The following is a 22,264-nucleotide window of genomic DNA, read 5'->3' on the forward strand; positions in this document are numbered from 1 at the left end:
ATGCATATGCATGGCCACAAAGTCCCCATACATGCACCTCCCCCCTGAGCCATGGACATGTGTCCCTTCGTGCCCTTATGAGGTCTCCGGTGTCCTGACACCCCGGCTGGAGCTTCAACCACAGGGATGGACCCACAGGGTCTGGCTCTTAAGGCTGGAGCCTTTCTGCTGGCTGAGCTGTAAGGCCCAGCTGTTAGCTAAGGCTGCAGCAGGGGTGAGACAGGGCCCAGCCCCCACTGGAGGAAGGCAGAGCCCCACCCGGGGCACGTAGTGGGACAGACATGTAGGGGCAGCCACGCGAGTGCATGGACCCACTCACCAAAGCCCCCCTATGCACTCACCTGCCCCGCCCCCATTACACACATGTTCACAAGCTCCCCCCCTGCAGACACCGCTCTCCCCATTCCCACAATCACATCCTGACACAACCACACCCCTGTCTGCCCCAGAGCCAGGCATGCAACCCCCCTGGCCTGCACTGGCAGCTGGCTAGGGGGCGCTGCACAGCCAGGGGCTCGCGAGCATGCAACAATCTCTGCCCCCTCATCCCCTGGGTGGAGGCTCGTATCGGGCTCCCCCCTTTTCCCCACAGATCTCAGAGCTTTGTATTTAAAGAGACTCTCCCATCCCCAAGCGTAGGAGCTTGGAGGGGTGGGGCTCTGCTGTTTCTCTTTGGAATTTGTCTTCATTATTTATTGAGGCCAGGAATAATTTATTAAACGTGGATTTGTTTTTGTAACAAGGCTGCCATGTGCTCAATTGGGTGGGGGTGGGGGAGGACTTGGGAGGGTGGGGATCTGCGATGTGGGGGGCCTGGAATGGAGCAGTAGAAGAGGGTCTCCCAGGAGATCTGGGACTGGGGGGACAGGCATGGGGAGGAGAATCTGAGAGGGGGGCCAGCGCATCCACACATGGATTGGGGGCTCGCTATGGGCATTGCCCCAGACTGACCCACTGGGCATTGGGCAGCAAAGTTGTTTGGCAGACGGGGAGTGGATGGGAAACACCCCTTCCCCTTGGGAAGTGGGAGCCAAGAGTCACTCAGCAGGTGCAGGGCGCCCCCGGTCACCACCGTCCTGCAGTATGACCTCGCCTGGAGGGATGGGAGCCCCCCCAACACTTCTGCGAACAAGGGGGGCAACGGGGCAGCCCCCACAGATGCAGGATGTGCCCTGTGTGGGGCTTCGCTGAAGCTCAGCCAGGGGGAGGGTGGTTCTGCTGCTAAAGGGCTGTTAGCAAGATAGACCCCTCCTTTGGCCATGGGAGCCCCCAGCTGGGCTCCAGTTTGGAGGAGACGTGGCACAGGCCAAGCAGCCCCCGAACAAGGAGAGTACCAAGCCTGCCTGACACCCAGTGACCCCAGCCTAGTGCCCCCCACCTCACCATTCCACCCCCCTCCCGAGTCCTGCCCCCACCACCTTCCCACACCCAAGCAGCCTCTGCCCACCTCCAGCCTGCTCCAGCCCCAAGCCTTCCTGGTGATGACCCGGCTGCACTGAAGGGGCTGGCAGCCACTGAGACGGTGCCTGAGCTGGGCCGGAATCCAGCTCCCCCAGGGGGCAGCAAACAACCCGCAACACCCAGGACTGAGGGCTCCTCTCTGCTCCAGGAGAGGGGCTGGAGCCGATCGTAGGATGTGGGGTCAAGGCACCCCAAGGATTAAATGCCACTCGACTTCATCAAAAATAATTTATTGCTCCTGGCTCTATTTACATTCTGTGGGGGTGCCCTCGTGTGGCTGCTCTGGGTAACTGCAGGGGGCATTCATCACGCCCCTGCCTAGGCATGGGTGGAGTGGGGGAGACAGGGGTTTGCTGCCCCCTGCAGCTGGGGCTATAATGCAGCTTGGGGAGGGCCAGTTGGCACTGTGCCCCGGCGCTCCCTGCCCCCACTGGCAGGGGGCACAAGGACAGGTATGTCGAGGGGAACAGTGCCAGGGGGCAAGGAGGCGCTGGATCCCCCCAGGAAGTGGAGGGGGAATGCTGGACAAAGGAGGCAGAGATCAAAGGCCATTTCCATAGAGTGGGGGACACCTATAGTGGGGAGGGTGGGGGTGCATCTCAGTGTCCCTGTATAGCTGGGTCTATCGGGAGCGTCCTACCTCACCCCCGAAGATGCTCCTGCCCCCCTGCAGGTCACCCCAGGCAGTATGTGGGCAGCCTCCCCTGTGGTGCCCTGTGCTGGGGTGGAGCGGGGACAGGTCCCTCTTCCCCCCTCAGCCTCACTCCTTCCCTTGCAGCGCCCCGTGCTGGGGTGGAACGGGGGCAGGTCCCTGGGTCGCTATTCCCCCTTCAGCGCCCCATGCTGGGGTGGAGCAGGGACAGGTCCCTCTTCCCCCCTCAGCCTCACTCCTTCCCCTGCAGCGCTCTGTGCTGGGGAGGAGCAGGGGCAGGTCCCTGGCTCACTATTCCCCCTTCAGCGCCCCGTGCTGGGGTGGAGCGGGGACGGGTCCCCGGGTCTCCCACACCTCACGGATGGCCCGGCGCACACCTCGAGGCAGGTGCAGGGTCTCGGCATGGCACTGGCGGATGTGGCGCATGACGGTGCCCAGTCGAATAGGCAGCAGTGAGTACTCGCAGACCATGCACACCATGGTGCCAGCACCAGCATCATAGTCCATCAGGAAGTCGGCGCGCCATGCCGGATCAAAGGGCTTGGCCTGGGGAGGGGAGGGCGCTGGTGGGGCCTTGCCCCGCGCCCGCCAGCTCTGCAGGGTGCAGCGGACGGCACTGGGGCTCAGGCGGAGGCGCCGGGTGATGCCATGGTGAGAGTAGCCCTTGCGGCGGAGGCGGGGGACACCTGGGTTCAGATCCTGGCTGGGCAGCGCAGAGACGGGGCAGCTGCCAACTGCAGAGAGGGCAAAGGGTTAATGCTGAGAACCAGCAGCCAGTGCTGAAAAGCAGCTAACTCTGGGGTGGGGGCTGTTTATACAGGCACCCCTCACTTGGCACTGAGATGCAGCTGCCTTTGGGGTGGGGCGTATGGGGGCTGTTAATACCGGGATCCCATGTCCAGCAGTAAGATGCAGCTGCCTCTGGGGTGGACCCTAGTGGGCCACTAGGAACCTTCCCTACTATGCCACCTTGCCACACTCACCTGCGTTCCCTGAGCCCCGTCTCACGGTTCCTGCTTTGCCCAGCTGTTTCTGTCTCTTCCCCAGTGCCTGGGTTTTGCCCCTGTCCCCTGGGCTCTTCTGTTCCTGGATGCTTGGATTCTTCCCTATTTCTCTCCCTCCAGAGGCTGCAGGCAGAGAGAGGGGTCAGCAAGGAGGGGTTGCTGTACCTCCTCTCCCTTCACCACCCACCATGGGTGTCCTTCCCAGCTCTTCCAAGGCATGTAGGTTGGGAAGGGAGTGCCTGCCCCTTGTCTCCCCCTGGGTCAGGATGGGGTCACCAGTGGGTGGGAACTCAGCTGGCCCCCAGCCAAGGGGAACCAGCAAGGGGCAGCATCTGGGGCTGGGAGCTAGCTGAGATCCTGGAGGGTGATCTGTGGGGACTGGGATGCAACTGAAACCCTGGAGGGATAGGACAACGTGGAGGACCCTGCCTTCAGCTCTGCTCTGTGGGAAATGGAGGTGGCCGCAGGGGATGCCCTCTTTCCTACAGCGCCCTCACCTGGCTGGGGTCTGCAGTACAACCTGAGCGTGAATCCGGCTGGGAAAGAACCGTCAGTGAAGAGGCGGATTTCGGGGGGCGCTGAGCTGGGGGCAGCCTCCTCTGAGGGGGACGTTGTCCCTGTGGGGAGAGACACAGCAGTAACGGTGGGGTAGGGACTGTGAAGGAACCAAGGTTCTGGCTCCCAGCTCCTCTGCTCTAACCCACAAACCCCACTCCCCTCCCCGGGAATTGAACCCGGGATTGAATCCTGCTCCCTCTCCCCTCCCACCACTCACCTGGACTCACGGTGCCCCTGTCCCGTCCCTCACTCAGCTGTTTGCTCCTCCGCTCCCTGGCTGGTAACGCCATGCCCTCCACAGGCCCCACGCTCTGTCGTCTCCTCTGGCCCCGCGGGCGCTGCCCGGGCTCCAGGGCCCTAGCATCTGCGATAAGACACCTGGTGTCACGAGAGGCAGCCCCGAAACAAAGGGGATGGGCACCCACATGGCTGAGCATGGTCCCTGACCCCCATCACCCGCCCAGGCCTGGCACTCACCTGGGCGGGGGGCAGGGCGCCCTCTGGGCTGCCCACGTTTCCGGGTCACCGTCTGCTCCTCTGGGTCAATTAGAACCTCAATCTCGGCTGGTTCCCTGGCCCCATGGTACTGACCTAGAGGGGGAGTGAGATTCTGGGATGGCTGCATCACCCCCAGCCCTGCTGGTGCCCTTCGATCCCAACCCATAGCCCCACTGCCCCCTCCCCCACCACAGCTCTCCTGGTGCCCCTGGCTCATGGCCTGCAGCCACCTGCTACCCCAGCCCTGGGCTCCTCCTCTCCCCAGCTCTGCTGGTGCCCTTCAGTGCTGACCCACAGCTCACCTTCTACCCCAGCCCTGGGCTCCCCTGCTGCAGGAGGGGCTGGGGGACATACCTGGGGTGCAGGGTGGGGGTGCCCCCTCGGGCAGGTTGCCCCCCTGGCTCCAGGCCTCCAGAATGTTGCGCTTCTCCTCCGGGCTGAGGCCCAATGAGTGGGCGTGGTGCTGCAGAACGTGTTCCCGGGCAGCGCTCGGCCCACAGGTGCCCAGGAAGGTGCCACAGACCATGCACACGGCCCCGCCGCGCCCCGGGCAGTCTCCCACTAAGTACTCCTGCTGCCAGGCCCTACCAGGCCCTGCCTCTGCTGGTGCTCCCCCTAGCCAGGAAGACAAAATGTGCTCAGGGGAGCGAGAACCCAGGAGTCCTTGGCACCCAGCCCCCTTAGCTCTCACCACTAGACCCCACTTCCCTCCCAGAGCAGGGGCTAAAACCCAGAGTCCTGGCTGGACAGTCCGTACCTCTGTCTAGAGGGTCCTTGTCAGCCTCCTCCAGCTTGACCCCGGGGGCGAGGTCGCCCAGGGGGGCACAGAGCCGGGCACAGGCTGCAATTGGCACAGGTTCCTCTGCCTCGCACTTCAGCGAGACGGCGATGTACTCCAGCCGGGGCACCTCTGCCTTCACCTCCATGGCTGGGCCTGGGCAGAGCTAGGCACAATGTGGGGAGGGCGTTAGTCAGGGCACTCAGGAGACCCCACCCCACTCTAACCATTAGACCCCACTTCCCTCCCAGACCTAGGAAGAGAATCCAGGAGCTCAGAGCCCCTTCCTCCCTGCTGGCTGACCTTGGGCAGAGCTCCCCCACCCCCACCTTGCCATCTCCTTCACTACCTCCCCCAGCTCAAGGCCACCCCACCCCCTTCTTATCTCTAGCCACTCAGGCCTAGCAACAGCCCCTTTGTGCTCTCCTGGGGGAGGTAGAGTCCTAGCTATGGGACAACCCCATCCCCAGTCAGGTCACTGTGGCAGGGAACCCCCAAAAGACCTGGTGTCTTGCCTCTCTCAGGCCAGGGGCCTGGATCCACAACTTTTCTATTCTGGGAACTATATCCCTAGGACCCGCCCCCCAATCCCTGTGAGCCCTCTCCCTGTCCCCTGGACTTGGGGTGCTGGAACAATTTGTATAGTGGGGGTGCTGAGAGTCATTGAACCAAATTGTAAACCCTATGGAAATTTCTTCAAGCCAGGGGGTGCAGCAGCACCCCCAGCTCTAGCACCTATATCCCAGACACTTCATTCCCAACCCTCTTTCCCCACTGACCCTGGAAACCTCCCCTTCTTCCCAGACCCCCATAATCCTGGGCATCCCCTCCGAAGCCCTCTCCTTTTCAATTCCCCTGCTCTTGGGAGTGCCCCTCTCCCCCAGAAACTGTCAGTGGCAATGACGGTTGTAGCCCTTCCTTCCCAAGTGCTCCCCTCCCCTTTGACCCTGGGATCACCCCCAGATCCTCTCCTTCCCAGACTCTCCAGTGACCCTGGGAGCCCAGTTGCTCATTTGTCCCTCCCTCCCCTTCTGCGTGCTGCCTTGTGGCTGCCCCACATGGGATGGTAGCAGGACCTTCCAGCATCAGGAAAAAGGAAGGGGGGGGGTCACTCCCACTGGAGCCTGTGTGGGGGCTTTAAGGCACCAGCTACAGGGGGGTTAAAGAGGCAGTGATCCTCTCCCAGAGCCAGGGAGGGAATCCCGGAGTCCTGACCCACTGGCTGAAAGATTCCAAGATGGACACCCCAGATTGCAAAAGATTCCAAAGAGGTTTATAACCAATGCACCAGTAAGAAGATACAGCCACCTTGGGGAGCATGGCACAGGGGCTGATTAATAACCAGACATCCTTTGCTATGGAAGAGGGGCCCACAGAACAGCAGACCAACCTGCACCCCACCCTGCAGGAATAGAGACCCCACTGATCCTTCTATGGGTCAGGCCTCCTGCCCCCAATCCATGCACAAAGACACCCCCTATTGCAGTCCAGCCTTCTTCTGTAATCCACTCTCCCCTCCAGCATAACCTAGTCCCCACCTGGACCCCACTGGTCCCATAACAGTCTGCTCAGCCCCCTAATTCTCCTTCCACAGGGCCACCCCACTAAATCCCAATGATCCCATGCTAAACCCTGCTGCTGTGGAACTCTTCCTATATTGGATCCCAGCCCCCCAGAGTGATCCACACCATCCACTGGATCCTGAGGCCATCACCTTCTTCCTCCCCAGTATGACCCATGCCTTCCACTGGATCCCAGCCCCTCCCCCCATGTGACCCATTCCTTCCACTGGATCCCAGCCCCTACTTCTTCCCCAGTGTGGCCCACACACCCACCGGATCCCAGCTATCGGTGCGGGAGCTAGGGGGCTTGGTAGCAGCCCATGGATTGAAGTAGTTTCCATCATATACAGGGTTTATAGTTTGATTCAATGGCTCTGAGCACCCCCCACTATACAAATTGTTCCAGCACCTCCGATCCCAGCCCCTCCTTCCTCCCCAGTGTGACCCACACCCCCGCTTGATCCCAGCCCCACAGCACCCCCATTAGATCCCAGCCCCCAGCGCCACCCGCACCCCCCCTACATCTCAGCCCCTCCCCCAGGCTCCCCGCTGGATCCCAGCCCCCTCCCCACCACCGGATCCCAGCCCCTCCCCTCGCTGCCGGATCCATCCTGGCGACCCCTCCCCATTCACCGGCTCGCGCTGCTGCTCCCGGGCCCGGCACCATAGAGTTTCGCAAAGGGAGCGGCACCACCCACCTCCCATCCAGCCCCCACAACCTCCCTCTCTATGGTCTCATTGTCCCGGCTCTCCTAGCTTGGGGCTCCCTCCATTGCGCACAGCCAATCGTGAGAAACCAGCCGTCCTAAGCTCCGCCTCCTTCAGCGCCGGCCAATCAGCGCGTGGATACGGGAAGGAATAAGAGGAGCCGGGGGAAGGGGCTGGGACGGGCGCCACCTACCGGCCGAGAGGGGGGATTGCAGGATGTGGGAGGGGAAGGGCGGGGATTGTAGGGACTGAGCCCCGCTATGTGGGGACAGGGATGGGGACTGGTCTATAGGGGAGCATTCTATAGGGGCAGGCAGAGGCCCACCCCCGGCACAGGGAAGGGAAGGGATTGAGCCCAGCCTCACGGACATAGGGAGAGGGAGGGCATTCTGCAGGGGTTGAGTCCCGTTCCCTGAGCACAGGAAGGGGATTCTATAGGGGAGGGGATAGTATAGCGGCTGAGCCCCACTTCCGGGGGACAGAAAAAAGGAGAGGGAATTCTGTAAGGGATGGGGATTCCATAGGGGCTGATCCCAACCTCCTGGGCACGGTGGTGGGGGATTTATATGTGCTGGGCTTTGCTCCCCGAGCAGAGCGAAGGGGAATTCTGCAGGGACTGAATCGTGCCCCTCAGGAAAGAGGAGGGGGAGGGAATTTTATAAGGGACAGGATTCCATGGGGGCAGAACCCCACCCCCAGCACACGTATGGGGGATTCTGCAGTGGATGGGCGTGGGAGCAGTGAGACAGTGTGGGGATGGCACTGGGGATGCCCGTGGAGTGGGAGCCAACGTGGGGGGCAGAGGTTTCGCCCAGGCACAGGGATCGGTCCCCTCTGTGCTGCATGGGGTACAGTCGCTCCCAACACCCCCTCTCCATCAGGGTAACGGGAGGCTGCAGGGAGCGCACCGCTCGGTGTTAGAACTGGGCGGTGCATTGATGGGGAATAGCAGAGACCTGGGGCAGTTCAGTGTATCGCAAACGCCCCCTTATAGCTCAGCTCCCCGACTCCCTCCTGGGTTGGGGACTCGAGAGTCGCGTTGGGGGTGTGAGAACTGGGGCTGCTAATAACATCGGAGCCCCCTTATATCCCAACCTTCTACCCCATATATCCCCGATGCCCCTCATATCCCAGTCCCTGCCTTGAGTCCCCGCTCCGCTCTCCAGGGCTGGGGAGGGGACTCAGAGTCGCGGGGGACGACAGATGAGACCCGGGGGGTGACCCCATCTCCTCCCCCCTACGCTGCAGAAATAGAGCGCGGCCCCTTTAAATTTACCCAGGAGCCCTTAAAGGAGCCCCAGGGGCCCCAGACAGGAATCCCCACCCCGGTCGGAGCAGCCTGGCTCGGCCGCAGCCGCCGTTCGGAGCCCGGGAGCCCCCTCCCCGCGCGGGCAGGGCTCTGCTGTAGCCCCGAGCCTGCCCCGCGGCCCCGGCGCGGATGGACAGGCGGCCGGAGGGGGGCGGGTGCTGACGGACGCACGGACACAGGGATGGAGCCGCCTCCCTCCCCTCCCCCCCGCCGCCCCGTCAAACGGGAGCCCCTGGACCCGGAGGCAGGTGAGAACAAAGGGGGCGGCTGGCGCCCCCTGCCGGCCCTGGGGTGAGCAAGCGCCCAGGGCACCCGGGTGGGGGGGTGACGGCCCCTTTAAGACTCCCTTCAATGGCTCTTTGAAGCCTCAGAACCCCCCGGTCCCTTTAAGACTCTCGCCCCATCCATTAAAGCAGCAAGCCCCCCATTTCAGAGGGAACGAATCCTCTCTCCTGCTCCCCCGTGACCCTTTAAGACCCCTTTCCTTAAAGACACACAGCCCTTACAGAGCAGGTCTCCCCCCCCCGTCACTGTCCACTGCCGCTTTAAGGCCCCCCGCCCCATCTTATTGGTCAGGGTTCTTGTCCCCTGCTTCCCTCCCCTCCCCTCAGGTCTCTTAAAAGAGTAAGCTCCTCTGTCCATCCCTTTTATCCTGGGCCCTAAAGGTGTCTCTAGGGCATTTAAAGGGGAGGGAGCACCCACGTTTTTGCTGGGGACTTAAAGGGGCAGTAACCTCTTCCCGTTGAGCTCTCATGCCTTAGCTCTTAAAGGGGCAGGACGGTTATGCCCTTTGCTGGGATCTAAAAGGGCATGGATGGCTCTGGTCACTGGGCTTCTCCCTTTTGGGTAGGGGCACGGAAGTTCAGGGTGATCCCTCACCCTTTGCCCCTCTAGGTCTTTTAAAGGGGCAAGAAGCCCTTCTCTTCCCAGGCCATAAAAGGACAACATCCCCAAACACTGTACATAGCTCTGCCAATGTCCCTCAATCCCCACTTGCAGCCCCTGGCCATCCCAGCCCTGGGCTCCCCCCCCACAGCTCTGCTGCTGCCCCCTCAGTCCCCACATGAAACCCATCCTCCCATGCATGCACTCTTGCCCAGATGCCCAGGCTATGTTCTCACACATCCCTACCATTGTGGTCTGTTTCACCAGGGGAATCCCCAAGCCAGGACAACTCCGGCAGCACCGAGGCCCCTGAGTTGATGCTAGGGGGGTCTCTGTCATGGGGGACCCCCAAGGATCACCCCCTGATGGCCTCAGGGGGGCGAAAGTACTCAGATCACTGTGAAGAGCGGGCATCTCGGCCTGGGAAGAGCCGCATCCCCGGGCGGGACCATCGGCGCTATTATCACGAGCACTGGCGGGCTGAGTACCTGATGGACTTCAACCCAGCACGGCATGGCATGATCTGCATGGTGTGTGGCAGCGCCCTGGCCACCCTCAAGCTGAGCACCATCAAGCGTCACATCCGCCAGAAGCACCCCTACTCTGGGGGCTGGGGCCCCCGCGAGAAGCAGGTCATCATCCAGAGCTGGGACGCCCATCTCGGGCTGGACGGGGAGTCTGAGGGGCACGGAGACCCCGCCCAGGCACCTGACAGCTTGCAGGGAGCACAAGGTAGGGCACAACTCCTATGCCCCATGCACCCCCCACCATGCAGTCCTCCCCACTGTTCCTGTGCATCTCCATCTCTGAACACCCATCCCCCTGCACCTCTGCGCCCCCAGCACTCCTCCACTACCCTAGGCAACCCTCTCCCCTGAGCACCCATTCCCCTCCTAGACACGCCTCCCCTGAATACTCTGGCCCATTCCTCAATCCCTGGGCAGCCTTCCCAAGTATCTCCCCACCTTTCCTATCATAGAATATCAGGGTTGGAAGGGACCTCAGAGGTCATCTAGTCCAACCCCCTGCTCAAAGCAGGACCAATCCCCAACTAAATCATCCCAGCCAGGGCTTTGTCAAGCCTGACCTTAAAAACTTCCAAGGAAGGAGATTCCACCATGTCCCTAGGTAATGCATTCCAGTCCTTCACCATCCTCCTAGTGAAAAAGTTTTTCCTAATATCCAACCTAAACCTCCCCCACTGCAACTTGAGACCATTACTCCTCATTCTGTCATCTGCTACCACTGAGAACAGTCTAGATCCATCCTCTTTGGAACCCCCTTTCAGGTAGTTGAAAGTAGCTATCAAATCCCCCCTCATTCTTCTCTTCCGCAGACTAAATAATCCCAGTTCCCTCAGCCTCTCCTCATAAATCATGTGTTCCAGTCCCCTAATCATTTTTGTTGCTCTCCGCTGGATGTTTTCCAGTTTTTCCACATCCTTCATGTAGTGTGGGACCCAAAACTGGACACAGTATTCCAGATGAGGCCTCACCAATGTCAAATAGAGGGGAACGATCACATCCCTCCATCTGCTGGCAATGCCCCTACATATACATCCCAAAATGCCATTGGCCTCCTTGGCAACAAGGACACACTGTTGACTCCTATCCAGCTTCTCGTCCACTGTAACCCCTAGGTCCTTTTCTGCAGAACTGCTGCCGAGCCATTCGGTCCCTAGTCTGTAGCGGTGCATGGGATTCTTCCGTCCTAAGTGCAGGACTCTGCACTTGTCCTTGTTGAACCTCATCATATTTCTTTTGGCCCAATCCTCTAATTTGTCTAGGTCCCTCTGTATCCTATCCCTGCCCTCCAGCGTATCTACCACTCTTCCCAGTTTAGTGTCATCTGCAAACTTGCCGAGGGTGCAATCCACGCCATCCTCCAGATCATTAATGAAGATATTGAACAAAACCGGCCCCAGGACTGACCCTTGGGGCACTCTGCTTGATACCAGCTGCCAACTAGACATGGAGCCATTGATCACTACCCATTGAGTCTGACAATCTAGCCAGCTTTCTAATCCACCTTCTAGTCCATTCATCCACCCCATATTTCTTTAACTTGCTGGCAAGAATATGTGGGAGACCGTGTCAAAAGCTTTGCTAAAGTCAAGGAATAACACGTCCACTACTTTCCCCTCATCCACAGAGCCAGTTATCTGAAGGCAATTAGATTAGTCAGGCATGACTTACCCTTGGTGAATCTATGCTGACTGTTCCTGATCACTTCCTCTCCTCTAAGTGCTTCAGAATTGATTCCTTGAGGACCTGCTCCATGATTTTTCCAGGGACTGAGGTGAGGCTGACTGACCTGTAGTTCCCCAGATCCTCCTCCTTCCCTTTTTAAAAGATGGGCACTACATTAGCCTTTTTCCAGTCATCTGGGACGTCCCCCGATCGCCATGAGTTTTCAAAAATAATGGCCAATGGCTCTGCAATCACATCTGCCAACTCCTTTAGCACTCTCGGATGCAGCGCATCCAGCCCCATGAACTTGTGCTTGTCCAACTTTTCTAAATAGCCCCAAACCACTTCTTTCTCCACATAGGGCTGGCCACCTCCTCCCCATGCTGTGCTGCCCAGTGCAGCAGTCTGGGAGCTGACCTTGTTCATGAAGACAGAGGCAAAAAAAGCACTGAGTACATTAGCTTTTTCCACATCCTCTGTCACTAGGCTGCCTCCCTCATTCAGTAAGGGGCCTGCGCTTTTCTTGACTTTCTTCTTGTTGTTAACATACCTGAAGGAACCCTTCTTGTTACTCTTAACTTCTCTTGCTAGCTGCAACTCCAAGTGTGATTCGGCCTTCCTGATTTCACTCCTGCATGCCTGAGCAATATTTTTATACTCCTCCCTGGTCATTTGTCCAATCTTCCACTTCTTGTAAGCTTCTTTTTTGCATTTAAGATCAGCAAGAATTTCACTGTTAAGCCAAGCTGGTCGCCTGCCATATTTACTATTCTTTCTACACATGGGGATGGTTTGTCCCTGTAACCTCAATAAGGATTTTTTAAAATACAGCCAGCTCTCCTGGACTCCAGTAATACTGTATGATGTTATTCTCCCAGGGGATCCTGCCCATCAGTTCCCTGCGGGAGTCAAAGTCTGCTTTTCTGAAGTCCAGGGTCTGTATTCTGCTGCTCTCCTTTCTTCCCTGTGTCAGGATCCTGAACTTGACCATCTCATGGTCACTGCCTCCCAGGTTCCCATCTTTTGCTTCCCCTACTAATTCTTCCCAGTTTGTGAGCAGCAGGTCAAGAAGAGCTCTGCCCCTAGTTGGTTCCTCCAGCACTTGCACCAGGAAATTGTCCCCTACACTTTCCAAAAACTTCCTGGATTGTCTGTGCACCGCTGTATTGCTCTCCCAGCGGATATCAGGGTGATTGAAGGCTCCTATGAGAACCAGGGCCTGCGATCTAGTAACTTCCGTGAGTTGCCGGAAGAAAGCCTTGTCCACAGGCATGCACCCCCACTCCAGAAATCCCTCCTCCAGTCTGTGGGGGCACCTGGGCCTCAGTGAGGGCTCTCTCCGCATCCCCCCTGGGGAGTCTACCTTGCCCACATCCCCACTAGCACCAGGGACCTGGCACTCCCCCGTGCCCCAGGCACCTTTCTTGTTGGGCAGCTAAGGCCCTTCCCCTGTAGGGGGTGCTCCACTCTGCCCTGGTGCGAGCCCATGTGGTGCCTAGCCCTCCCATTTGTGACGGGGGGCAGCTAGCAGCTGGGGGGTTAGTGGGAGGGCACGGCAGGGGATGGGGAACTGGGGGGTGACCGCATCTCCATGTGTATCTCTCAGGGGGGCTTAGGGGGCGGGGTATGCAGGAGAGCTGGGGTTCAGTGTTGGGCAGGAAGGGTTAGGGGTATCTGTGAACCAGGGATACACAGGCTCCTCCAGGAGCACCGTTGGCAGGGGCGGATACAGCCTGTGCCCCATGCCCATCCTGCCCAGGGGCTGGGGTCAGGGTTAGGGGAGTGCAGGGCGCTGACCTGTCTGTCTCCCCCAGGGACGCTGTTGGCAGGGGGCGGGTTCCGGCGTCGGCGCCGTGCCCCATGCCCATCCCCACGGGGGGCTGCCCGGCGGCCGGCGGTCGGGGGGAGGAAGGCATCGCCCAGCGCCCGCCGGCTGGAGCGCTACGTGCGTGAGTCCCTGCAGAGCTGGTTCCAGGCCGAGTTCCTCATGGATTACGATGCCCAGGGCAACCGGCTGCGCTGTATGATGTGTGGGCGTGGGCTGCCCAGCCTCAACCTGGACGACATCAAGCGCCACGTGCTGCAGGCTCACCCCGCCTCGCTCGCCTTCAGCCCCGCTGAGAAGGGCGCCATCCTGGAGGCCTGGAACTCCCGCGCCCTGGTGCTGGCCACTGGCAAGGGCTGGGCGCCGCAGGGGGAGCACCCTGCAGGTGAGGGGGCAGGGAGACCAGGGTAAGGGGACCCCCTTGTGAATGGGGGGCCTGGGAGGACTGGGGTCGGTGGCGGGGAAGCTGGAGGGACTGGGGTGGGGACTGGGGAGCCTATGGGTGAGGGGAACATGCCCTCTCTTGTGTCCCCTCTGAGGGGGTGGGCTGGGGTAACAGCATGTGTCACAGGTGGGGGCAGTCCTAACCTGTGATGGGGAGGGCATGTGTGAGGGAGATCTGTGGGGATGGGGGTGGGAGCAGAGTCTGTCTGTGCTGTTGTGGGACAATCTGTCTGTTCCTATGGGGCACCCACATGTGAACACCCCCCAGCACCTCTGTCTTGACCCCTATCTCTCCCTAGAGCCCGATGCCCCCTCCCCTGGGGACCTTAGCGGTGAGGCCCCTGAGCCATGTTCGGCAATGGCTGCCCCAGAGCCAGAGGAGAGCAGCTCTCTGGGGAGCTGGGCCAAGGAGGAGCCTGTGGCGCCATGGGAGCTGGATGCGGTGGGGCCACTGCGGGGTAAGGACCATCGGCGCCATTTCCAGGAGCACTGGCGGCTGGAGTACCTGATGGACTACCATGGCGAGCGGCATGGGCTGGTGTGCATGGTGTGTGGGGGAGCACTGGCCACCCTCAAGATGAGCACCATCAAACGCCACATCCGCCAGCGGCACCCTGACTCCACCCTGCTCAGCCACCAGGTCAAAGCCCTGATCGTGGAGGAGTGGAACCGCAAGGTCGCCCAGCTGGTGGAGATGGGGGCACCCCTGCCAGAGCAGGCCTCAGGTGAATGGGGGTTGGGGCTGGGGCCAGCCAGCTGCTGGCCTTCCCATGGGTGCTTGAGAAGCTGAGGAGCAAGTCCTGCCATCCAGCCCTGGGCACCCGGGGTGTTCCATGGGGCGGAAGCTGAGGGCCACACTCTGCCATCCAGCCCTGGGCAAGACGGGTAGGGGGAGCTGCTGCTAGCCTCTCATGGGGAGAGGGACAAGCAAAGAGGATCCAGGGCTGTGTGGCTGTCTCAGAGTAGCCAGGGACAGGGTGACGGGTCAGATGGGGGCAGGGCTGCTGGGGACTCCCTTCCCCCAGGGAAGATGCCAGGGGGTGCCTGGTGTCCAAAGCAAGTGCTAGGGCTGCAGGGCGTAGATGCAACTGGGACCACCTGCAGAAGCCCCGTAATCTGAACAGTAACAGCCCTGGTCTGCCTCCCTCTGCTACCTGCAGTGCATGTGCTGCGAGGACCAGAGCCCCACCTGGTGGCAGCAGGTGGTACTGCACCCTGCAGCTTCCTCCTGTGTTTCCGCCACAGTAGCCCTGGGGTATTGCATCCTGCAGGAGCGCAACAGGTCCCCCTAGTGGCAGCAGGAAGCATTGCACGCAACAATGAGCGCCCCCCCCGGTGGTAGTGGGTGGCATTGCACCCAGCTGCAGCACCACAAATAACCCCCAGTCACCAGCGGAGGAGCTGCGTGCCTGACCCACCCCAGGACGTGTTTGAGCACTGGCTTCTCCCAAACCAGCTCTTAAAGGACTGGATCAGAATCAGCACCGGAGAGGCCCCTCCCCCACGCAGAGCCAAGCTGGATTGGAACCAGTGTCCAAGAGGCCCTGCGTCTGGGCTGGATCAGAACAGCACCATAGGTGAATGTCCCCTCCCCCTTGCAGTCAGGCTGGCTCAGAAGCCGTGCTCTAGAGACACCCCCCACCACCCACTGCAGCTGGGCTAATTCCCCCTTCCATGGGGAGGGAGGTGGGATGTGCTACGTACCCCAGCTGTGCTGTGATCGCTGAGCCAGCGGGGCGGGGCCCTGGAGCTCTGTTGTGGAACCACAGGGTCAGCAATTCCATCATGCCCAGGGATGTGGGAATGAGGCCTGAATCTGTGCAGGGGGTGGGGCCAGGGGGGCCAAGCACGGTACCTAGCTTGACTTGACCTCGCTTTGTCGCTTTTCCAGGAGACTCCCAGAATCCTTTGCAACCATCAAGCCCCGAGGAGCTGGATGAGGATGTGCAGCTGCTTGCAGAGGGGGAGGAGGAAGAGGAGGATGAGTGTGTGGTGGTGGTGGGGACGCCCCCATCCACCCCACAGAGCCCCCCTGACCCCACAGCTGGCCCCCCGCTGGGCCCGGCACCTGCACCGCGGCGGGAGCAGCGGCGGAACTACCAGCTGCATTGGCGCGTGGAGTACCTGATGGACTACGACGGCAGGCGGCATGGTCTGGTGTGCATGGTGTGCGGGGGGGCGCTTGCCACCCTCAAGGTGAGCACCATCAAGCGCCACATCCTGCAGGTGCATCCCTTCTCCTTGGACTTCACCCCAGAGGAGCGGCAGACCATCCTGGAGGCCTACAATGAGACCGCCCTGCGCTATGAGCCTGCCCTAGGGGAGGAGTCTGAGGTTAAGCCCCACCCCTTTCTCCAGGCCACTCCTGCTGGTGGGGAAGAGGCAGAGTTGGCCTGTGCCCCACCCACCAGCACAGCATAGTTGATGGACAGGACTCCATCTTGACTCTTGGGAGCAGGGGTGGGGGGTCCAGGCTATGGACAGACACCCCTTGCTCAGGGGGCTCGTTTGGGAGCAGGATAGGGGGTTCTGCACCCACCCATGCTACGGACATTGCCCCAGGAACTACACAGCACCTTCCCCCACCCCCACCCCGATGCATCTGGTCCTCACGCACTGATACTCCATAGCCCAAGCTTGGGGGTGGGGGAAGGGCCTCACACGGCCCCCTGTAGCTTTTAATCCCCCCACCATCCGAGCTGGGGATGGCACAGAAATGGGGTTGTTGGGGCTGGGGGCACATGGGGCTGGAACCCAGCTGCTCAGCGAGCCAGTGGAGAGGGCATTTGCAAGACATGGGGGTGCGGGAAAGGGATGGAATCATCTCCCTGCCCGGGGCAGGCACTAGTGAGCACAGGGGCAGCTGCTCTATTTAAGGGGCCAGTTCCAGACCCCTCCTGGGACTCTTCCTGGCCCCCAGGGTAGCTGGTTTGAAAAGCTGCTGCTGCCAAATCCCAGCCTCCCCCAGTTCCCGTCTGGCCTCTGAATGGGGCCTATCTCTTCCTGTCCCCCAGCTGCAGGGTTTCACTCCAGCAGCCTCTTCCTGGCACAGGAGCAGGCTGGAATCCATGTCCCTCAGAGCTAATTGGATGTAACCCCAATGCTTCCTTTCCCCCACCCACTCCAGGGAAAGTGCCACCCTCTGTGGAGAGTCTAGACTGGCCTTTGCAGTCGTGTGTATTACCTTAATTAGCTGCCAGAGTCACCGCACCTCATCTAGATGCAACATCCTAAGAACCTTCCTTGGGCTGAAGTTAAACTGACTCTCCCCCGCCAGCACCAGGGGGCCCTGGTAAGTAACCCCTGCCCCCCGCTAAATGCCAAGCAGTGCCGCTTACGTGAGCCAGGCGAGGCCTCGGCCCCCATCGCGCGTGGATGGCTGCCCAACTGGAACGCAGCGTTTTGCACTCACTTCCAGCCGGTGTAAAATGGGGAAGCAGGGTCCCTGCCTTGAGCCATGCGGACTGGAATTTCAAGCGCTGGAGCAAGGCTGCGGCTGGGGGCCTCAGATGCGGATAAGGGGGTCAAGGCTGGGCCGCAGCTGGGGGTGGGACTGGGGGCAGGAGCAGAGCCACAGCTGGGCCATGGTGGGGGCCAGTAGCCGGGCCCCTGGCTGGGGTCGGGGCTGGAGCTGTGGCTGGGGGTGAAGAAGAGCTGGGGGCAGGGTGGGGCTGGGTGACACTTCCTCCCTATCCCCTGTTGGGGCTGGCCTGGGCCTGCTGCACCGCCCAAACGTGCCTCCTTGCCCCCATGGGGTGGGCGCACCCCACAGTTTGGGGACCTCTGCCCTATGGGAAGCTAAGATACTTCTGATTCCACCATCAGCTCGTGGTAGGGGGAGCTGCCATGCAAAGACAGTCAGTAGTATGAGCTGAGATCCGCACTCTTTGCTACCATCTCAAATCTACAGATGGGAAAACTGAGGCCAAGAGCAGCTTAGGGACTTGCTCAAGGTCCCCGAGAAGGTGTGGGGCAGAGCAGGGAATTGAACCCAGGTCTCCTACTGACCAGTGCTCTAACCACTAGGCCCATCTTATGCATGGGGGAGCAGATGTGTCTCTGTGCTAGTTCTCCAGAAACATCTTAGCTCGGTGGTCTCCCAGATGCCAATTTGATGGGGCAGAGCAGCAACTCCTGTGAATCAGCATAGCTCCTGCTGGCTTCCACGCAGCTGATCTCAGGTCAGTGCTGGATCTGCCCCAGGTGCCCGCGCCCCCCACTGCCAGCTGGGAAAGGATGGGTCCTTCTCTGCTCCGGCTGCCAGGCTTCACAAGGGTCCTGTCCTAAGCTCCCAGCTGCCCCGTGTGTGACCAATAGCCCTGTAGCCCTCCACCATGCAGGGGCAGCATCTGTTGAGTGGCAGCGATCCCTCCCCTTTGTTCTTTGTTCTGTACTAGCCCCCCTCTCCCCAGTGATGGGGGTGGGGATTGATGTAGGTGCCTGGGGCACTCCCGCATGGCCCTGCCTCTGTCTCTAATGTGGGCTGGCAAGGGGATACGGGGCTAGATGGGCCTATTGTTGTAATGTGGGGAGAGGAGGGGAACCCTGGCTGCGATGGGCCCTTTGGGCTGAGCTGGGGCAGGGAGGCGTGGCCCGATAGGGTCATTAGTCTGATGCAGGGTGAAAGCTCTTGGCAAACCCTTGGCAGGCTGGAGCAGCTGGACCCTGACTGCCACAGAGAGACAAGGACAACGCTGCCACCCCCTCCCCTGCCCGCCAAGGCTGCTTCTGCTGGCGGCAGAGAATGTGAGGCTGCTATACACTGAGCACACTGGGGCCTGTTCCAACTGATGCTTTGCAAACACTAGCAAATGCGCCCCTCCCTGCTGCGTTCAGGGACAGTGTTAAGTGGCTCCCATTTTGCAAGGGGGAAACTGAGGCATGGAGGGGCTTTCTGGAAGATGGCCCAGCCTTGCAACTCCAGGGGCTGGGAGATCCAATGGAGACAAATCCACCGGCAACCACTTGTTACTTGCACCCTTGCTCCTAGCCTGCTCTGAGCAGGGTTACTGAGCCAGCTGCTGATCCACACTAGTGCACCCTCCCTCCTTAGCAAAGGGGTAGAGAGTTACCCTAGAGCATGCGTGGGAGCCCTGGGATTACACCACCAACCCCTTTCTGCTGCCCCTCTCACTTCTCCTCCAAGGCACTGGGGCCATTCAGTTTTGCTCATGCTGCTCTAACCATCCATATTTGGAAATCTTTCAGTGCTTCCCCCACCATGTGTCATCTCTAGGCTGGGGGAGGAGGGGGGGGACTCCCTTTCTGCTCTCTCAGACACAGCAGCTGGCCCCTTGTGCTGGGGCAGCTCTGCTCACATGCACCCAGGCTCCAAAGTGATGGGTTTTTAAGCAGGCCTCCTCTTCAGAGTGCACCAGGACAGCCCCCTTTGGGGCTCCATCTCCGAGCAGCTGCATGAATTAGGGTGCTAACCTCAGACTTGGGAGACCTGGGTTCATTCCCAGCTCCCCCATAAGCTTCCTGGGGGAAGTCACTGAGGCTCAGTGCCCCTCTCTCTACAATGGGGCCAATAGCACTGCTCTGCCAGAATGGGGGGGAGGAGGGATGATAAATGCATTAAAGATTTGGGGGTGGCTCAGATCCAGTGGTACTTTAGATGAAAGGTTCCAGCTGATGGGCTGTAGGGTTGGATGGATATTTGAGGGTAGATAGGTCCCACTGGTCTGATCTGGGAGCATGGGGGGGGGGGGGGACAGCCTAGCTGGGCCCATTGCTCTCAGATAGGGAAGATGCTGGGGGATGGGAGGGGCTCGACAGGCCTCTGGTTCTGATCCATGCTGCATAATCTAGACAAAAAAGATGCTTAGATGTTACAGCAGAGTTACTTTAGCATGGCTGGAAGGGAGGGGGGGGAGTGAACTGGGGATAGAAGCAAGGCCTCATTCTACCCCAAGGAGAAACCCAGCTCAGGCTGTGACACTGGAAGGGGGCAGAGTTGGCAAGTTATTATCTAGAGCCCATCATGCAGGGCTGGATCAGCTGCTAAACACCCCCCCCCCCCAAAAAAAAAAAAAAAGGGAGAAATAGTGCCCTATTGCAGGGGACACTCCTGTAAGCTGTGAAGAGTGGAAACCCGGCCATAGTGAGGGGTAGTGCAGAATTCCCTACAGCTGAGCGCTCCTCTCCCCACCCAGCTCTCAGCTGAGAAGGGGCAGGTTTTCCTCCGCCCAGCCCAGCTGTGCTGCAGCCCAGAGGTGGCAGTGGGAAAACGAGGAGTCTGATGCAAATCTAACAGCACTACCATGAGCCTTGCTTTTACTGCCCCATGGCAAGCCCCTCCTTTCAAGGCTAGCTTTGGGCTCCAGCCAGCACTGTTGCCCCTGCCTGAGCTATTAAGAGCTGGGTGTAGTGATGGGAAGGCAGGAGCATCAGGCAGCTGGTAGAAATACCCATGGGTGCCTTTGCAGGAGAAACCCAGCTCCCTGCATTCTAGACTGAATGGCTCTTTCCTGCAAAGTTGACAGGGCTAGCGAGAGGTTCCTCCCCGGTAGCTAGCGTTCAAGAGCTGCCTTTGTGTAATCACGCTTCCTCTGTGCACGTGGGAAGTGAGGTGGGTGGGGGGCTGCGTTCCCTTGTGTATGCCTGGACACCAGCAGCACTAGGGCCCATTTGTGCAGGCCCACCCCAGCCCCAAATAGCAGTCCAGCAGCTCTTCAGCCCCAAGGTAGAGGCCTGAAGAGCAAAGCAGGACCATGAGCCCAAGAATCCCTTACCCCACACTGCAGGCTTGCTGGGAGGGTGGAAGACACAGAACATTCCAGGCCTTTATGGGTAACACGTCAAGTGACACCAAGCCCCTGCCCCATGGCATGGGCCTCCTTTTTCACAGGAGCCGCAGGCTATCCCTCTGGACTCAGAAGCTGCCTGCACGCTGGAGGCATTTTGCTTGTAGATTCTTACTGTGGTTTTAGAGCTCGCTCCAGCATCCCAGAGCACGGTCTAGTAACCACACCTGATGTGTTGGAAGTGGTTATCCAAGGGGAGTTCAGAGCCATCTTCTTGCGCTTCCCTTCTTCCATTCCAGCTCTGTATATACCCTGCTCTAGAGTGCAGGGAAGGTGGGTTCTTAACATACAAAGATATGCCAAGTTAGGACATTTTGCCATTGTCTCCATTGCTGCGGGCAAGTCCAGCAAAGCCAGTTCCAGACTCCCATGTGAAATCTATAGTGAGTGGTAGCTGCCATCTCTTTAGGTTTTTGTATCTTACCAGTGTAGGTACCACTAACATGGAAGGTCACCAGGCATGGGAGCACTCACACTTGCCAGCGTAGGAGGTAGGTGGCCCAGCTGAGAGGCCTCACGCTTTCCAGAATTTTCCAGGTGTAGGGAGCATAGCAGCTTGAGTCAAATCTCAATCTTCCCTACCAAGAATGACATTGCAAAAACCAGGTGGCAGGTTGGTGTCATGAGCTACGGACTTAGCTGTGCCCATCTTGACTAGACGCTACAATCATCTCAGTTAAGACCTACCTGAAGCCTGAGTGGTTTCGAATGAAATGTTTTTATACACCACCCCTTCCTCCCCTCCAGAGAGCAACCTGCTCCTTGTAGCTACCATGTAAATGTTGTTATGAATTATATTTATATGCCTATGTTACACTTTAGTGACAGTATTGGAATATTTGTATGTGGTCCTCGTGAAAAGGTGTTTTGCATCAGTATGTTTTTTTATATGCATATGTTTTGTAAACATGTTAAATAAAGCCTTTCAAATGATGCAGTTTTGAAGTGCATTAATTCACGGTGTTACTGCCTTAAAAAAAACCCTACTGCCAATGCTTCTCCACTACTTAAGTCTGCAAGATCCATGCTTTAGGCGTTGGGTCAATTATAATTCTTTAGGGCAAAGAGGAACGTTCAGAAGAATAACTAAATGGTTCAACTGCAGAGTTTAGGGCACTGCTCGAACACCTGGTCTAGCGCAGATGCTTAGTCACTTTAGCTGTCTTAAAAATGGTTTAGTTTCTTCCTAAACCAGGTGAACTGAATGGGCATAAAAACAGATTTAATCATTCAGTGCTACACCTCAGTGCAGACACTCTTCAAAACTGATTCGAGCGTCTGAGAGGACTTTGGATTCCTCTCGAACTGAGTTAGGTTGGTGCCCTGAGCTAACCAAACAGGGGTAGAAACAGTCACTTAAAGTGGTGGATGAGGTGAGTGAGTGTTTATAGTTCAACGGCAACTTCAAAATACCACACAGTTATTGCGCCAGGCAGTATGTCCGTGTTGCCATCTTTTCATAGGGGTCTCAGACCGAGCACTGATACTTGCCTGCAGAGATGAGGTTTAGCTTGATGATAGAATGGGCCTGAGGAGTGGAGGTGTCAATCACGATCCTCAGCCCAAAGCTTTTAAGCACTCAATC

At 59.1% G+C, this 22,264-nt stretch overlaps 2 protein-coding genes across 4 annotated transcripts; one reads left to right on the top strand and one right to left on the bottom strand.

The window, feature by feature from the left end:
- Positions 1-1,675: 1,675 nt before the first annotated feature.
- On the bottom strand, positions 1,676-7,231 carry SPINDOC (spindlin interactor and repressor of chromatin binding). Of its 2 annotated transcripts, XM_084634742.1 has the most exons (8): positions 7,147-7,231; positions 4,931-5,117; positions 4,528-4,788; positions 4,153-4,266; positions 3,893-4,039; positions 3,615-3,734; positions 3,097-3,240; positions 1,676-2,847 (listed from the first exon to the last, which is right to left on the bottom strand). In XM_084634742.1, exons 1-8 carry the CDS (start codon positions 7,216-7,218, stop codon positions 2,405-2,407), a joined length of 1,488 nt encoding a protein of 495 aa, XP_084490868.1. In that variant the 5' UTR covers positions 7,219-7,231; the 3' UTR covers positions 1,676-2,404. The 2 variants fall into 2 exon arrangements, with proteins under 2 accessions (XP_084490868.1, XP_084490869.1); XM_084634743.1 differs by lacking the exon at positions 4,528-4,788.
- Positions 7,232-7,511: 280 nt separating this feature from the next.
- On the top strand, positions 7,512-21,596 carry ZFTA (zinc finger translocation associated). Of its 2 annotated transcripts, XM_084634236.1 has the most exons (6): positions 7,512-8,778; positions 9,683-10,147; positions 13,419-13,814; positions 14,173-14,598; positions 15,330-15,450; positions 15,765-15,948. In XM_084634236.1, the coding sequence occupies exons 1-6, from the start codon at positions 8,712-8,714 to the stop codon at positions 15,811-15,813; spliced, it is 1,524 nt and encodes a 507-aa protein (XP_084490362.1). In that variant the 5' UTR covers positions 7,512-8,711; the 3' UTR covers positions 15,814-15,948. The 2 variants fall into 2 exon arrangements, with proteins under 2 accessions (XP_084490362.1, XP_084490361.1); XM_084634235.1 differs by lacking the exon at positions 15,330-15,450 and having other exon boundaries at positions 7,514-8,778; positions 15,765-21,596.
- The last annotated feature ends 668 nt before the right edge of the window (positions 21,597-22,264 follow it).

This window comes from Lepidochelys olivacea (assembly GCF_965140295.1).
Source record: "Lepidochelys olivacea isolate rLepOli2 genome assembly, chromosome: 7".
Lineage (NCBI taxonomy): Eukaryota > Metazoa > Chordata > Testudines > Cheloniidae > Lepidochelys > Lepidochelys olivacea.

Coding starts and splice junctions, on each gene's coding strand:
- SPINDOC (XM_084634742.1), bottom strand. CDS start 7,218: ATGGGAGGTGGGTGGTGCCGCTCCCTTTGCGAAACTCTATGGTGCCGG. Junction 4,267..4,527: donor ACCCCCACCCTGCACCCCAG/GTATGTCCCCCA, acceptor CTCCCCCTCTAG/GTCAGTACCATGGGGCCAGG. Junction 3,735..3,892: donor CAGGGGCACCGTGAGTCCAG/GTGAGTGGTGGG, acceptor CTCTCCCCACAG/GGACAACGTCCCCCTCAGAG.
- ZFTA (XM_084634235.1), top strand. CDS start 8,712: ATGGAGCCGCCTCCCTCCCCTCCCCCCCGCCGCCCCGTCAAACGGGAG. Junction 13,815..14,172: donor GCAGGGGGAGCACCCTGCAG/GTGAGGGGGCAG, acceptor ATCTCTCCCTAG/AGCCCGATGCCCCCTCCCCT. Junction 14,599..15,764: donor CCTGCCAGAGCAGGCCTCAG/GTGAATGGGGGT, acceptor TCGCTTTTCCAG/GAGACTCCCAGAATCCTTTG.